Source organism: Lagenorhynchus albirostris, chromosome 3, assembly GCF_949774975.1.
Source record: "Lagenorhynchus albirostris chromosome 3, mLagAlb1.1, whole genome shotgun sequence".
Taxonomy (NCBI): domain Eukaryota; kingdom Metazoa; phylum Chordata; class Mammalia; order Artiodactyla; family Delphinidae; genus Lagenorhynchus; species Lagenorhynchus albirostris.
In genome coordinates, this window is record NC_083097.1 from 41,620,254 (window position 1) to 41,637,915 (window position 17,662).

At 40.5% G+C, this 17,662-nt stretch overlaps 1 protein-coding gene and 1 pseudogene across 1 annotated transcript; both read left to right on the forward strand.

The window, feature by feature from the left end:
• Positions 1 to 213: 213 nt before the first annotated feature.
• Positions 214 to 980, forward strand: HSPB3 (heat shock protein family B (small) member 3). Its single transcript, XM_060146066.1, has one exon. It carries the CDS (start codon positions 399 to 401, stop codon positions 846 to 848), a length of 450 nt encoding a protein of 149 aa, XP_060002049.1. The 5' UTR covers positions 214 to 398; the 3' UTR covers positions 849 to 980.
• A 10,279-nt stretch (positions 981 to 11,259) lies between these two features.
• LOC132518054 (AP-2 complex subunit mu-like) lies at positions 11,260 to 13,570 on the forward strand (annotated as a pseudogene).
• The last annotated feature ends 4,092 nt before the right edge of the window (positions 13,571 to 17,662 follow it).

The following is a 17,662-nucleotide window of genomic DNA, read 5'->3' on the forward strand; positions in this document are numbered from 1 at the left end:
AGATCACTGTAGTTCACAAGGACGGAGCACTCCCTCAGATATTTCTCAAACACTGTTTCTGATTCTCTTTTTCTCTGGCGGTAAGAAAGGCAGACACACTTGCCAGGGATAACTGAGAATGTAAGGGCAATCCTTGACTCGGCAGCTCGAGCAGGCTGTGTTGCTAAAAGCAAGTTCGAAACATGCCCTATAAATAGCCGTTCATTGTCAGCAGGAGTGAAAAGACAAGAGGGAGTGTGCGGCGCTGTGATTCAGGCCTAATTAAAGGGTTGCGTCTGCGCAGGGTTATAAGCGAAGAGCGGCTCCAACAGATCCTCTAGTCAGTAGGCAACTGCGAGGGTTCAACACAGACAACGTAGCCGGGGCGGAAGGCGTTCGATGCTGGCTTTGCCTCCACTATGGCAAAAATCATCTTGAGGCATCTCATAGAGACTCCAGTGCGATACGAGGAGGAGTTTGAAGCTCGAGGTCTGGAAGACTGCAGGCTGGATCACGCTTTATATGAACTGCCCGGGCCAACCACCGTGGACCTGGGGAAAGCCAGGGTGGCCCAGCCTGCCCCCGTGGACACCGTAGAGATGCCGCCCCAGAGAGACGAATCCCGCTTCCAGGTCCTGCTGGACGTGGTCCAGTTCCAACCCGAAGATATCATCATTCAGACCTTCGAAGGCTGGCTGCTGATTAAGGCTCAACATGGAACCAGAATGGACGAGCACGGTTTTATCTCAAGAAGCTTCACCCGACAGTATAAACTGCCCGACGGCACTGAAACCAAAGATTTGTCTGCCATCCTCTGTCACGACGGAATTCTGGTGGTGGAAGTGAAGGATTCAGTTGGGACCAAGTGAAGACTTATCGGTGCCTGTTCACACAGCACGAGGAAGATTCTGGTTCAGCTCATGGTATCACGAGAATGTGTGTATTACCTGCGTTTGAAATGATTTTTATGAAGATTAAAACTATAGACATAGTTCCTGGTATATTGAGGTTGTCTTTGTTACTTTTACTCAGAAAGGAAAATTATTATATATGTTCCTACAGCTCAAGTTGTTGCTATTCTTACACCTGAGAAACATGAACAGTTTAGGAGACCATAGTGTGATAGCAGAGACGACTCAGAATTATTTCTTCGTTACTCCAACAATGCCAGAGAAGCTGCATTTTAAACAACTGATGGCAAAAGAGCCACATTAATTTGAGAAATTCTTATCCATTTTATGAAAACTGTTTGTATTGCTGAAAAGAGCTGTGATCCCCTTCGCTTGATAAGCTTTTCTTTTCAGTAGATTTTATTACAGTGGAGTGGAGCTTTGTAAACCTAGAGTCTGAAGGTTAAAATACAGTATTTGAAAACTGGGTCTGAAATATATTTATGATTCACTACATTTGTTACTGCCTTAAACTTACGTTGGAATTTTCAGATATAAATCTGATTTTTAAAAGTTCCAAATACGTACCTCTTTTTTTTTTTAAGCTAAACTGGATCTTATCTGCAGTGTTTTCTAAAGCACAGCATATGTTCTGTGGCTATTTATGAAACATTAAGATGTATTAACTCATACTCATAAATTGAGTTTAGGAAACCACTTTAAAAAGTACAATTATTGAATTCAAAAAATTTTAAACTATGCTTTTTAAATGTTACTTAAAATTTTAGATTTCGGAAGATGGCAAAATGTACTGCATCTGTTCTCACTGCATAATCCTTGGCTTTAAATAGCCTGGCAGGCAGTGGAAGTTCGGAGGCCGGAGCTTACATGGGAGTCTGAGTTTTTACAGCACAGGGGCTGCTTCTATTTCCCCCAGCTGCTGCTTTAGCCCAAGGGAGCGCCTGACACACTGGTGATTAGGAATATTGTGTTCAACAGCTGGTCTGTGACATTCCAAAGATTTGCTATCTCATTCTGTACATATGAAATATTTCTTTGAGGAAGTAGCTGCTTTTACCCCATACCCCATGTGAGGCTGAGGACAGTGCTATGAATAGAAGAGGAATTCGGGTGTGGAAGACACAAGTGTAGCTACCGATTGCTGACAATACTGCTGAACTCCTCTATGGTGCTTTATTCGTAGTTCACATGCAAAAACGAGAGATATGAAACAACAGAAAAATAAATCGGACAGTTATGCAAGTGGTTTTGAAAACAGAGATGTTTGTTTACGGTCTAATTAAATTGAAAGGATTTTGAAGCTTCATGTTCATATGAGGTTACGGCCCATGCAGTGATGTTTGTGCATGCAACTCGAGAATCACAAATTTTGTTTGACAAAGTGAATATTACAGACCACCTCTGCTACATAACAAAGTTAATAGTAATTAATGGGATTGCATCTACTAATATGATTAGAACTGAGATACCATTTGTCCCACATTATTCTTTCCCATTGCTGGACAGAATAGTGTGAACACAAACTAGTGCTTTGAGAAACAAACACAAAAACCCCTCTCATGTGGCCTTGATCTTACTCTAGATGAGATCTTCTGAGAAAGCTCAGAAAGTGAAATTCTTACCACTAGGAGCCACTGATAGGAAATGTTTAAAAACTATAATTAAAATAAACACATCATTCAATGAACATTTATTTTTTCTAAGACAAATTTTAAAGTAATACACAGCCATTTTTTTGATTTGGAAAATAGATCAAATATTGTCAAAAATAAAAACCATTTATTGGTTGATAACATTTTCAACTAATCTTTACCATTCCTTACTTTAAATACTACTCTAAAGTATAAATGCTTGTGGTTGTAGGTTGGGGATAGAAATGGTGAAAAAAAAAGGAAAAAAAACCCATTAATATTCTTTACGACCATGAGATAGCTACTTTTAATTCCTACTTCAATCTTCTCTTGCACATAAATACATGTATCCCTCTTCACAAAATTAGGACTATATTTGCAAGGAGTTTTTTTTGGTTTGTTTTGTTTTTTAACATCTTTATTGGAGTATAATTGCTTTACAACGGTGTGTTAGTTTCTGCTGTATAACAAAGTGAATCAGCTATATGTATACATATATCCCCATATCTCCTCCCTCTTGCGTTTCCCTCCCACCCCCCCCATCCCACCCCTGTAGTTGGTCACAAAGCACCGAGCTGATCTCCCTGTGCTATGCAGCTGCTTCCCACTAGCTATCTATTTTACATTTGGTAGTGTACACATGTCCATGCTACTCTCTCACTTCGTCCCAGCTTACACCTCCCCATCCCCATGTCCTCAAGTCCATTCTCTACGCCTGTGTCTTTATTCCTGTCATGCCCCTAGATTCTTCAGAACCATTTTTTTTTTTAGATTCCATATATATGTGTTAGCATATGGTATTCGTTTTTCTCTTTCTGACTTACTTAACTCTGCATGACAGTCTCTAGGTCCATCCACCTGACTACAAATAACTCAATTTCGTTTCTTTTTATGGCTGATTAATATTCCATTGTATATATGTGCCACATCGTCTTTATTCATTCATCTGTCAATGGACACTTAGGTTGCTTCCGTATCCTGGCTATTGTAAATAGAGCTGCTATGAACTTTGTGGTACATGTATCTTTTTGAATTATGGTTTTCTCAGGGTATATGCCAAGTAATGGGATTGCTGAGTCATATGGTAGTTCTATTTTTAGTTTTTTAAGGGACTCCCATACTGTTCTCCAGATGGCTGTATCAATTTACATTCCCACCAACAGTGCAAGAGGGTTCCCTTTTCTTCACACCCTCTCCAGCATTTATTGTTTGTAGATTTTTTTTGCGGTCCGCGGGCCTCTCACTTTTGCGGCCTCTCCCACTGCGGAGCACAGGCTCTGGATGCGCAGGCTCAGCGGCCATGGCTCACGGGCCCAGCCACTCCGCGGCACATGGGATCCCCCCAGACCGGGGCACGAACCTGGGTCCCCTGCATCAGCAGGCGGACTCCCAACCACTGCGCCACCAGGGAAGCCTGTTTGTAGATTTTTTGATGATGGCCATTCTGATTGGTGTGAGGTGATACCTCATTGTAGTTTTGATTTGCATTTCTCTAATGATTAGTGATGTTGAGCATCCTTTCATGTGTTTGTTGGCAATCTGTATATCTTCTTTGGAGAAATGTCTATTTAGGTCTTCTGCCCATTTTTGTATTGGGTTGTTTGTTTTTTGGATATTGAACTGCATGAGCTGCTTGTATATTTTGGAGATTAATCCTTTGTCAATTGCTTCATTTGCAAATATTTTCTCCCATTCTGAGGGTTGTCTTTTCGTTTTGTTTATGGTTTCCTTTGCTGTACAAAAGCTTTTAAGTTCCATTAGGTCCCATTTGTTTATTTTTGTTTTTATTTCCATTTCTCTAGGAGGTGGGTCAAAAAGGATCTTGCTGTGATTTATGTCAGCATGTTCTGCCTATGTTTTCCTCTAAGAGTTTTATAGTGTCTGGCTTTACATTTAGGTCTTTAATCCATTTTGAGTTTATTTTTGTGTATGGTGTTAGGGAGTGTTCTAATTTCATTCTTTTACATGTAGCTGTCCAGTTTTCCCAGCACCACTTATTGAAGAGGCTGTCTTTTCTCCATTGTATATTCTTGCCTCCTTAATCAAAGATAAGGTGACCATATGTGCGTGGGTTTATCTCTGGGCTTTCTATCCTGTGCCATTAATCTATATTTCTATTTTTGTGCCAGTACCATACTGTCTTGATTACTGTAGCTTTGCAGTATAGTCTGAAGTCCAGGAGCCTGAATCCTCCAGCTCCGTTTTTCTTTCTCAAGATTGCTTTGGCTATTCGGGGTCTTTTGGGTTTCCATACAAATTGTGCAATTTTTTGTTCTAGTTCTGTGAAAAATGCCATTGGTAGTTTGATAGGGATTACACTGAATCTGCAGATTGCTTTGTGTAGCATAGTCATTTTCACAATATTGATTCTTCCAATCCAAGAACATGGTATATATCTCCATCTATTTGTATCATCTTTGATTTCTTTCATCAGTGTCTTATAGTTTTCTGCATACAGGTCTTTTGTCTCCTTAGGTAGGTTTATTCCTAGGTATTTTATTCTTTTTGTTGCAATGGTAAATAGGAGTGTTCCCTTAATTTCTCTTTCAAAATTTTCATCAGTAGTGTATAGGATTGCAAGAGATTTCTGTGCATTAATTTTGTATCCTGATACTTTACCAAATACATTGATCAGCTCTAGTAGTTTTCTGGTAGCATCTATAGGATTCTCTTTATATAGTATCATGTCATCTGCAAACAGTGACAGTTTTACTTCTTCTTTTCTGATTTGCATTCCTTTTCTTTCTTTTTCTTCTCTGAATGCTGTGGCTAAATCTTCCAAAACTATGTTGAATAATAGTGGTGAGAGTGGGCAACCTTTTCTTGTTCCTGATCTTAGTGGAAATGGTTTCAGTTTTTCACCATTGAGAATGATGTTGGCTGTGGGTTTGTCATATATGGCATTTTTTTTGAGGTAAGTTCCTTCTATGCCCACTTTCTGGAGGGTTTTTATCATAAATGGGTGTTGAATTCTGTCAAAAGCTTTTTCTGCATCTATTGAGATTATCATATATTTTTTCTCCTTCAGTTTGTTAGTATGGTTTATCACATTGATTGATTTGCATATATTGAAGAATCCTTGCATTCCTGGAATAAACCCCACGTGATCATGGTATATGATCCTTTTAATGTGCTGTTGGATTCTGTTTGCTGGTATTTTGTTGAGGTTTTTTGCATTTATGTTCATCAGTAATATTGGACTGTAGTTTTCTTTTTTTGTGACATCTTTGTCTGCTTTTGGTATCAGGGTGATGGCCTCATAGAATGAGTTTGGGAGTGTTCCTCCCTCTGCTATATTTTGGAAGAGTTTGAGAAGGATAGGTGTTAGCTCTTCTCTAAATGTTTGATAGAATTCACCTGTGAAGCCATCTGTCCTGGGCTTTTGTTTTTTGGAAGATTTTTAATCACAGTTTCAATTTCAGTGCTTATGATTGGTCTGTTTATATTTTCTATTTCTTCCTGGTTCAGTGTGGGAAGGTTGTGCTTTTCTAAGAATTTGTCCATTTCTTCCAGGTTGTCCATTTTATTGGCATATAGTTGCTTGTAGTAATCTCTCATGATCCTTTATATTTCTGCCGTGTCAGTTGTTAGTTCTCCTTTTTCATTTCTAATTCTATTGATTTGAGTCCTCTCCCTTTTTTTCTTGATGAGTCTGGCTAATGGTTTATCAATTTTGTTTATCTTCTCAAAGAACCAGCTTTTAGTTTTATTGATCTTTGCTATTGTTTCCTTCATTTCTTTTTCATTTATTTCTGATCTGATCTTTATGATTTCTTTCCTTCTGCTAATTCTGGGGTTACTTTTTTGTTCTTCTTTCTCTAATTGCTTTAGGTGTAAGGTTAGGTTGTTTATTTGAGATGTTTCTTGTTTCTTGAGGTAGGATTGTATTGCTATAAACTTCCCTCTCAGAACTGCTTTTGCTGCATCCCATAGGTTTTGGGTCATTATGTTTTCATTGTCATTTGTTTCTAGGTATTTTTTGATTTCCTCTTTGATTTCTTCAGTGATCTTTTGGTTATTTAGTAGTGCATTATTTAGCCTCCATGTGTTTGTACTTTTTATAGATTTTTTCTTGTAATTGATATCTAGTCTCATAGCGTTGTGGCCAGAAAAGATACTTGATACGATTTCAATTTTCTTAAATTTACTAAGGCTTGATTTGTGACCCAAGATAAGATCTGTCCTGGAGGATGTTCCATGAGCACTTGAGAAGGAAGTGTGTTCTATTGTTTTTGGATGGAATGTCTTATAAATGTCAATTAAGCCCATCTTTTTTAATGTATCACTTAAAGCTTGTGTTTCCTTTTTTATTTTCATTTTGGATGATCTGTCCATTGGTGAAAGTGAGGTGTTAAAGTCCCCTACTATGATTGTGTTACTGTCGATTTCCCCTTTTATGGCTGTTAGCATTTGCCTTATGTATTGTGGTACTCCTATGTTGGGTGCATAAATATTTACACTGTTATATCTTCCTCTTGGATCAATCCCTTGATCATTATGTAGTGTCCTTGTCTCTTTTAATAGTCTTTATTTTAAAGTCTATTTTATCTGATATGAGAATTGCTACTCCAGCTTTCTTTTGATTTCCATTTGCATGGAATATATTTTTCCATCCCCTCATTCTCAGTCTGTATGTGGCCCTAGGTCTGAAGTGGGTCTCTTATAGACAGTATATATATGGGTCTTTGCAAGGAGTTTGATATCCTGATCATACTCATTCTTGTCTGTTGCCCTTCCCACCTCCCACTAACCCAGACCCATCCTCTGCCCTTCTTAGCCCCAGTCTGAGCCCAAGCAGGCTGACCCCTATGAGCCACGTCATTCTAGTCTCCAACTGAGTTCAGCCAATGGGGGGCACTGACTGCAGAGAGGGGCTGGAGAGAGGTGGTCGGTGGGCAGGAGGGGAGAAATGTCAGGGCATTTCTTTCCCCACTAACAGTCTGCTGCAGACAGAGGCTCTGGCAGGACCTGCATCCTCCCAGGACAGGAGCTCTGGAGAGACAGCCTTTCCCCCAGGACTTGGACGCCGGCATTCTAATCCTTTCGCCCCTTCAGCACTTGGGGTGGTGATGTTCTCTGCCTTTTCTTGTTCCTGGTGCTTCAAGAACCTCTATTGATTCCCTTTACTTTGCCTGCTCTCCCATAAGTGATTCCTTCATTAAAGTCCTTTTCAGGAGATAAAAGAAATTTTCACATATTGAGGTATGGTGAAGTCATGGCTAATACATGAGTTTACCTGAATTTTAACTGCTAACTAAAACAGCCTGTTTGTACCCTATCAAATGTACACTGTACATCTGCTTTAATTATTAAAGAAAAAGGCACATTGACTAGAAGTAAAGAATGTCCGGGCTTCCCTGGTGGCACAGTGGTTGAGAGTCCGCCTGCCGATGCAGGGGACACGGGTTCGTGCCGCGGTCCGGGAAGATCCCACATGCCGTGGAGCGGCTGGGCCCGTGAGCCATGGTCACTGAGCCTGCGCGTCCAGAGCCTGTGCTCCGCAATGGGAGAGGCTACAACAGTGAGAGGCCCGTGTACCGCAAAAAAAAAAAAAAAAAAAAAAAAGAATGTTCATGTTAAAAATAAAGATCAAATGCCTCCCTTCCTGGCCTGCCAGTGCTAGAACTCCTTTGATGATAAGACTCCCTTCCCAGGGGCCAAGGCCATACTGACTCGCTATGTATCTGTTTTTCTGAAACCTTGAATGAATGGATTCCTGACTTATTTGATGTTCTTGGTTCTGACAAGATATAAAACTGTGTTGAAATCCGTGATTCTCTGGAGCAGTTCTCTGGAGCGGTTATCTGAGAAGCTGTCTTCCAGGCTATAGTCCTCAGTTTGGCTCATATAAAACTCTTTCCTATTCCTATTATAGATTTTTCTTATTGATTGTTTTCATCAACACAGGAGATGGAATTCTGGCTGGTTTTCTTTGTTTGTTTGTTTTTGCCAGAACCCTGATTGATTGACTTCTTCTTCTCTTCTTTTTTTAAATACTTATATTGGAGTAGAGTTGATTTACAATGTTGTGTTAGTTTCTGCTGTACAGCAAAGTGCATCAGTTATACATATACATATATCCACTCTTTTTTAGACTTTTTTCCCATATAGGCCATTACAGAGTATTGAGTAGAGTTCCCTGTGCTATACAGTAGGTCCTTATTAGTTATCTATTTTATATACAGAGTGTGTATATGTCAATCCCAATCTCCCAGTTTATCCCTTCCCCCTGCTTTACTTCTTAAGTGATTAAAAAAAAATAGTGCATTACTTTCTTTTGCTAGCAAACATGAACTGATCTGTAATGGCTATGCACTACTGCAACACAGATAAATGGTATTATAATTTAACCATTCCTTTTCACTACTGGCTCCAACAGAAAGCAGATGGCACTGTTAAATTGGAATAATTCAAATTAGAATAATTTATTTATATAGACACTAATTACAAAGGAGTGAGCAGGGTGGAGAGGAGCTACAAGGCAGTGCCATAACCTGAGGGTAGCACTGTAGAGCTCTTAGGTCCCCCGGTCCAGAGGGATGAGAGGAGGAAGCAGGTCTCAGAAATCAAAAAGAAAGTCAGATAGAGGAGACCATCAGCTGTAACTTTTATTTGAGGGACCAGCCCAAGGTAACCTCATAGGCACCGGGAGAATAAATATTTTCTCCCTCCAGTCTCCTACCAGGGCACCCCATTGCCTGGACTTATCTGGTAGCCAGAGGGTGTGGGCTTCCTGTAAATACAGTTCAACAACCTCCCAGGGCAGAGAAAAGTGGAGAGTGACTCCTGGGGTCCAGGGGCAAACTCCAGCACTTCAGTAAAGTGAGGACTGTTGCCACAGCTCTCTCTTAGGAAAGCTTTTCTACAAAATACAGCCTGAGACAAGGATTGAAGAGCCGACAGTTTATTTGGGGCGTGTAAGCCCAGGATGGTAAAGATGAGGAAATAGGGGGAAGGAAGCAAGAAAAAAATGGGAAACAAAGTGATGCGATGTGCTGCCATGCTGGCCACTGTTTCACAATGAACTACAAACAGACTGCAGCCTCTGGGCAGGGATGTTGGCTCAGCACCTGGAACTTCTCCAGAAAATTTTCAGGAAGAAATCAAATCTTAGAGCAGCAATCCACAGGGAAGAAAGGAAAGGGAATTTGCCCCATTCCCTACTATATCCTATATCTCATCAGTCAAGGTTCAACTCACAGGGAGTAGACTTTCCTACACTCTGAGTTATATCATCCAACCCCTTACTGGCTGCTCAGAAAATCAGACCCCATGCCCCACGGTGTGACATTTCATCCAGGCTAGGAGCCGAAGGATGACTCGGCATGATTAGGGCTCAGTCAGGGTGAGGAGTGCAGCCTCGGGGATTCCGCTTGGACTCCAGCTACCTAAGGAGGCTAGACAAAGGCTCTGGCAAAGGTGGCAGCATCACGGTCTGGGAGGCAGGGGATACTTTCAAAAAAAAGAGGGCAGGTGAGAAGGTACACAGGGTCCGTAGCCACAACAACCTCAGATCCAGAACTGCAGGAAGAGGGTGCCAGGCAAATCACACATCTTACAGCATCTACACTGCCTTCAAACTATGGACTGTAATATCACCTTAATTTTTAATCTGCTTAGGTGCAAAGTCAGTCCTCTTAAACTTCTCCAGATTTTTCTTTTTCTGAAGATAGTGGACCAATCCTGGAAGTCCAGAAGATTTTGATTCCACTGATCTCCCCAAGTCCAAACTGACCTTATCTTATTTCTCACCTACTTGTGATGATCTGAAAATTGCTGTTAATGGGTCTTAGTTTCAAAAAACACAAATAACAACTTCAGGTAAAAAAAAAAAAAAATCCAAAATACCTAATAATCATTTACTCAAGCTTAAGAAAAATCATTTTTTCAATAATGACCACTGTTCTCTTCAGAGGTTCTCAAGTAATTAGTTGGAAAGAAGAATTAAGATGTTAGTTCATTATGCTGGCTAATAGCTTAGACATTATATTTTGAAAATAACTCTGTGTTAGCAATTGAGTTGGCTAGATGTTCTCCACAAAATAACAGAGAAGTATTTTAAATTTGAAAAGTAAATGATTCTAAGTAACTATTCTTTTCTGTATTTCCTTAGCATTGTTTAAAATATAAGAGCATGTATGTTTGCATGTATATGTTTATAAAATCCTGTTTATTAATGTTTTCTAACTTCAAGGACAAATACAAAAAAACATATTGTGGTAAGATAAAATGGTCTCTATGATACCATTCTTAGTAATTTGTTGAGACCTTCTTCATGACCCAGTATGTAGTAACTTTTCTTAAATGCACTATGTATATATGAAAATAATCCATGTGTATATTTTCTATTTGAGAATATATATGAACAATCTCCTAAGGAAGGAGACAAAAGCAAAAATAAACAAATGGGAGCTAATTAAAAGCTTTTGCACAGCAAAGGAAATCATTGACAAAATGAATAGACAACTGAATGAATTGGAGAAAATATTTGCAAATGATATGACCACTAAGGGGTTAATATTCAAAATGTATAAACAGCTCATACAACTCAATATCAAAAATACCCCCCAAACAAGCCAGTTAAAAATGGGCAGAAGACCTGAATAGAGACTGCAGTGAAAGCCGAGATAGTGGGCATGCGAGCAGGGGCCAGGCAGACATCTTGGGATCCGAAGAGTGGCCAGGCCGGCTGAGCAGGGGGCCGCGGACACCAAGTCTGTTCTCAGAGAGATGGGCCATGGAGACGAGCTGCTGCCATGACTGGAGGCTTATTCATCTATAATCACAAGGGTGAGGTACTCATCGCCCAAGTCTACCGAGATGATATTGGGAGGAACGCAGCAGTTGCCTTTTGGGTCAATGTTATCCATGCTGGGCAGCAGGTACGCAGCCCCATCACCAACATTGCTCGCACCAGTTTCTTTCACGTTAAGTGGTCCAACATCTGGCTGGCAACTGTCACCAAGCAGAATGTCAGTGCTGCCATGGTCTTCGAATTCCTCTGTAAGATGTGTGACATAATGGCTGCCTACTTTGGCAAGATCAGCAAAGAGAACATCAAGAACAATTTTATGTTCATATATCAGCTGCTGGATGAGATCCTAGACTTTGGCTACCCAGAGAACTTAGAGACAGGCGCGCTGAAAACCTTCATCACCCAGCAGGGCATCAAGAGCCAGCATCAGACAAAAAAGAGCAGTCTCAGATCACACTGGGCAGATTGTCTGGTGGCGGGAGGGCATCAAGTATAGCCAGAACGAGCTCTTCCTGGATGTGCTGGAGAGTGTGAACCTCCTCATGTTCCCACTGGGCCAGGTGCTGAGTGCCCATGTGTCAGGCCGGGTGGTGATGAAGAGCCACCCGAGTGGCATGCCCGAGTGCAAGTTTGGGATGAATGACAAGGCTGTCATTGAGAAGCAGGGCAAAGGCACAGCTGATGAAGCAAGCAAGAGCGGGAAGCAATCAATTGCTGTTGACGACAGCACCTTCCACCAGTGTGTGCGACTCAGAAAGTGTGACTCGGAGCGCGGCATCAGCTTCACCCCACCGGACAGAGAGTCTGAGCTCATGAGGTACGGCGCCACCAAGGACATCATCCTTCCTTTCTGAGTGATCCTGCTAGTTCGGGAAGTGGGACGCACCAAGCTGGAGGTCAAGGTGGTCATTAAGTCCAACTTCAAGCCCTCACTACTGGCTCAGAAGATTAAGGTGAGGATCCCAACCCCATTGAACACCAGTGGGGGGCAGGTGATCTGTATGAAGGGGAAGGCCAAGTACAAGGCCAGCGAGAACGCCATCATGTGGAAGATCAAGTGCATGGCAGTCATGAAGAAATAGCAGATCAGTGCTAAGATTGAGCTTCTGCCCACCAACAACAAGAAGAGATGGGCTCGACCCCCCATTTCAATGAACTTTGAGGGGCCATTCGTGCCTTCTGGCCGCAAGGTGAGCTACTTGAAGGTGTTTGAACCGAAGCTGGACTACAGCGACCATGATGTCATCAAATGGGTGCGCTACATTGGCCACAGTGGCATTTATGAGACCCGCTGCCAGCTGCCTAGTGGCAGCTAGCCCGCCTCCCCACCACCCCCGTTCCACAGGTCTGGGTGCCCTCTACCACCACACATCAGTGTCTCCTCCCTCCTGCTTCGCTGCCTTCCATTTGCACCAGCCCGAGTCTAGGTCTGGACCAACGACACTGCAAGTGGGGCTCCCTGGGCAGGGTGGTTTCTGAGGCTCCTGTTCCTCCATGCATCTGCCTGCCCCAGCCCAATGCCAGGCTCTGAGTTCTGCGACCAAAGCCAGGTGGGCCCCATCTGCTCCCCTCCCCTGTGGCCACATCTCTCTGGAGTGGGAGGATTGGCTGCCCCTCACCTTAGAGCTCCCCCAAAGGCAAGAAATGGATCCCCAGCCCTCAGTTCCTACTCTGCTTTGGGATAGGGTGAGCTTCATTTTGTACATGTGTGACTTCATCCAGTTATAAACCTAATAAACTCTGTAGAATGGGAAAAAAACAACAACACCTGAACAGACACTTTTCCAAAGAAGACATACAGATGGCCAACAGGCACATGAAAAGATGCTTAACATTGCTAATCATCAGGGAAATGCAAATCAAACCCACAATGGGATATCACCTCACACCTGTCAGAATGTCTATCATCAAAAAGATCACAAATAACAAATGTTGGCGAGGATGTGTACACTGTTGGTGGGAATGCAAATTGGTTCAGCTACTGTGGAAAACAGTACAGATGTTCCTCAAAAAACTAAAAATAGAATTATATGCTACAGCGATTCTGCTTCTGGGTATATATTCAACAAAAGCAAAAACACTAGTTTGAAAAGATACATGCACCCTAATGTTCATAGCAGCATTATTTACAGTATCCAAGATATGGTAGCAATCTAAATGTCAATCAACAGATGAGAGGATAGAGAAGATGTGGTATATATACACAGTGGAATACTACTCATCCATAAAAAAGAATGAAAGTTTGCAATTTACAACATGGATAGACCTGGAGGGTACTATTCTTAGTGAAATAAGTCAGATAGACAAAGACAAATACTGTATGTTATTACTTATATGTGGAATCTAAAAAATAAAACAAACTAATGAATATAACGAAACAGAAAAAAAAACCTCCTTGTATTATCTAGTAATATATATTAAGATCCCATATTAGAGAATTAGAATTTGCACATACCATTTAGCAGTATCCATTTCAAAACATATCTGAATAACAAAGCTTTTTATATTTGACATTTCCCCTCAGTTTTCAAAGCTATTCTTTTCCAATAATTTTCATCAGAACCTAAGAACACTTGGGAGATGCTCTACCAAATGTTAAAACATATTGTCACGCTATGATAATTAAAACACTGTGTTATTGCACAAGAATAAATTAATCAATGGAACAGAGTTGGAAACACTGAACAGAATCCCATTATAAAAATTTAGTTTGATAATGGTAGCTGATAAAATAAATAGGAGTATAATTCAATATATGCACCTAAGATAACTGTGTAGTTATCTAGAAAAATTAAATTAAAAGCTTATCCTTGGGCTTCCCTGGTGGCACAGTGGTTCAGAGTTCGCCTGCCAATGCAGGGGACACGGGTTCGTGCCCTGGTCCGGGGGGATCCCACATGCTGTGGAGCGGCTGGGCCCGTGAGCCATGGCCGCTGAGCCTGTGCGTCCGGAGCCTGTGCTCCGCAACGGGAGAGGCCACAGCAGTGAGAGGCCTGCGTACCGCAAAAAAAAAAAAAGCTTATCCCTATTACACACTACAATCAAAAAGAAAAATTACAAATGAATTTTAAAAGTACCAAATGTAAAACACACACAAAATGCCATAAATATCCACTGTGCTGGTTATTCTTTATTCTCTCACCTTTCACTGCCCTGTTCTGTGCCCCCAGGGTACAGCTCTCTGGTTTCAAGTTGGATTTACCCAACTGACAGCACCAGCAAGACAGCAGCCTATGGAATGACAGACAGATTGGAGTATTTTTGATCTTTGACTCTTGCTGTTTCTATTCCAGGTTCTGGCAGAGGTTGCCTCCGTCTGTCAGCAGCTCTGATGAGGCTTCCCTCTCTCCTCTGGCTCCAGCCCACAATGGACCAATAGTTCTGTTTCCTTTTCCCTATTCCTCAGGCTCAAGCGGGTAATGAGTTCCCATTGTTACTGGTCTCTGGGTGCCTATAAGTCTGCATCAATTCTGATGTGTGGGAGTTTTTCCCATATCACCAAGCAATTCTGCCATGCCAGCTGGGTATAATAAAATTCAACTCAGTTCTGACACTATCTACCCATAGATCCTACAAGTTAAGGGGTCAGCCCAACAAGATTGCTCCCCTAACCCCAACTTCAGACATCAGTTGCAATCCCAGGTTATTACCGGTGTTTCTGATCAACTGGCTATAGACTGGCGATTCCAATGACCCCTTCCTTGGGTTGGATTAATTTGCTGGAGCAGCTCAGAGAACTCAGAGAAACATTTTACTTATTAGATTACTAGTTTATTATAAAAGAGTATATAACTCAGGAAGAGGCAGATGGAAGAGATGCATAGGACAAGGTATGGGGAAAGGGTGAGGAGCCTCCATACTTTCTCTGGGTGCCTCTCTCCTTGAATCTTCATATGTTCACCAACGTGGAAACTCTCTGAACCCCTTCCTTTGGGTTTTTATGGAGGTTTCATTACATAGGTATGATTAATTAAATCCTTGGCCATTGGTGATTGAATTCAATTTCTAGCCCCTTTCCTCTTCCAGGGATGAGGACTGAAAATTTTCCAAACCTCTAACCACATGATTGGCTCCCCTGGCATCAGCCCCCATCCTAGGTTACCAAGGGGCTTTCCAAAAGTCACCATTAACCTAACAAAAGACAACTCTGTGACTCTCCCCACTTAGGAAACTCCAAGGATTTTAGGAGTTCTGTAACAGAAATGGAGACTAAGACCAACTATATATTTCTTACTAGAAATCCCAATATCACAGTGCCTCAACATTTATGTTGGTCCCTCAGCCCTGCCCACATCTCTGTAAATAATCACTTTATTATATATTTTTTTTAAAAATCCAAGCTAAGTATGCTTTTTGTTTCCCCTTGGAACTCTGAATGATGTATCCACCTATATATTCTTCATTTGGCACAAAAAAGGCATCTTTAAACAAATAAACAGAAAGACAGCAAAAAAATAGGAGAACATAAAAGGAAATTTTTAAAAATTAAGGAATATTTGCAATTTTTTGGATTTTTTCTAGTCTATGTTTGAGACTAAAAAGTATGATGATATTCAGTGTTGCTGAGTATGGTAAACAATACCTCTTTGTTGCTGATCTGTACCATAAATTAGCACAATCTTTCTGCCCGATAGTATGTTAAGGCTCAGTATAATTTTAGAAGTAGAAGAGTAAGAATTAAAGAATTTACTCTAATGATACAATAAAAACTTGCACAAAAATTTGTGAGGCATTCTTTACTTTGAAGTATTGAAAATGTAAGAAATTTGTTAAACTCTATCCATATAATAAAACACTATACTGTCAATAAAAATCATCTTCCAGAAAAATACTGAGTGAAGTGGAAAAATGCTCACTAAATTTAAGGAGGGAAAGCAAGTTACAAAAGGTATATAAAATTCCCACCTTTATTTTCAGTGGGCATATCTCCATGTCAGTAAGTTTTTGTTTAGGATGTGATTCTAATGGCAGTATTGTACTTCATAATATGGATATGCCAAAACTTATTGTACGCCAAGAAGAATCAAAGGTTAAGTTTAAAAATGTCAAAAGAGGAGAGGAATCAAGATGGTGGAGTAAGAAGACATGGAGCTCACCTCCCACCATAAACATATCAAAGATATATCTGCATGAGGAACAATTCTCACGGAAAACTAACTGGAAACTGGCAGAACGCCTACACAACCAAGGCTGCAAGAAAGATTCCCCCACATATACTGGGATCCCCAGTTCCAGCTGAGTAAATAAATGCATACCTATCGATAATTACTTTAAATGTCAATGGACTAAATGTTCCAATCTATAGACATAGGATGGCTGACTGGATAAAAAAAACAAGATACTCCAATATGCTGCCTATGAGAGACTCACTTCAGGGTAAAAGACACACACAGACTGAAAGTGAGGGGATGGAAAACGATATTTCATGCAAATGGAAACAAAAAGAAAGCAGGAGTAGCAATACTTGTATCAGACAAAATCGACTTTAAAAGGAAAGCTATAACAAAAGACAAAGAAGGGCATTACATAATAAAAGTGATCAATACAAGAAGAGGGTATTACGCCCATTGACATACACGCACCCAGTATAGGAGCAAAACAAATACTAACAGACATAAAGGGAGAAATTGACAGGAATACAATTATAATAGGAGACTTTAGTGCTCCTCTGATATCAATGGACAGCTTTCCCAGACAGGAAATCAATAAGGCAACAGAGATCCTAAATGACACAATAGAATAGTTGGACGGAGTTGATATCTATAGGATAGTACATCTGAAAAACAAAAAAAGCAGAATACACACTCTTTTCAAGCATGCATGGAACATTTCCTAGGATTGACCACATACTAGTATACCAAACAAGCCTCAACAAATTTAAGAGGATAGAAATTATTTCAAGCATCTTTTCTGACCACAATGGTGTGAAACTAGAAATCAGCCACAGAAAGAAAAACAGGGGAAAACAAATGATCACAAGGAGACTAAATAACATGCTGCTAAAAAACCAGTGGGTCAAGATGAAATCAAAGAGGAAATCAGACAATACCTCAAGACAAACAACAATGAAAACACAACCTTATAAAATCTATGGGATGCAGCAAAAGCAGTTCTAAGAGGGAAGTTCATAGTGATACAGGCCTTCCTCAAGAAAAAAGAAAAATCTCAAATAAACAACCTAACCTGTCACCTAAAAGAATTAGAAAAAGAAGAACAAACAAAGCCAAAATCAGCAGAAGGAAAGAAATAATAAGGTGAGGAAATAAATAAAATAGAGATAAAAAAATAGAAAATATCAATGAAACCAAGAGCTTCTTTTTGAAAAGATAAACAAAATTGATAAACTTTTAGTCAGATTCGTCAAGAAAAAAAGAGAGCCCAAATCA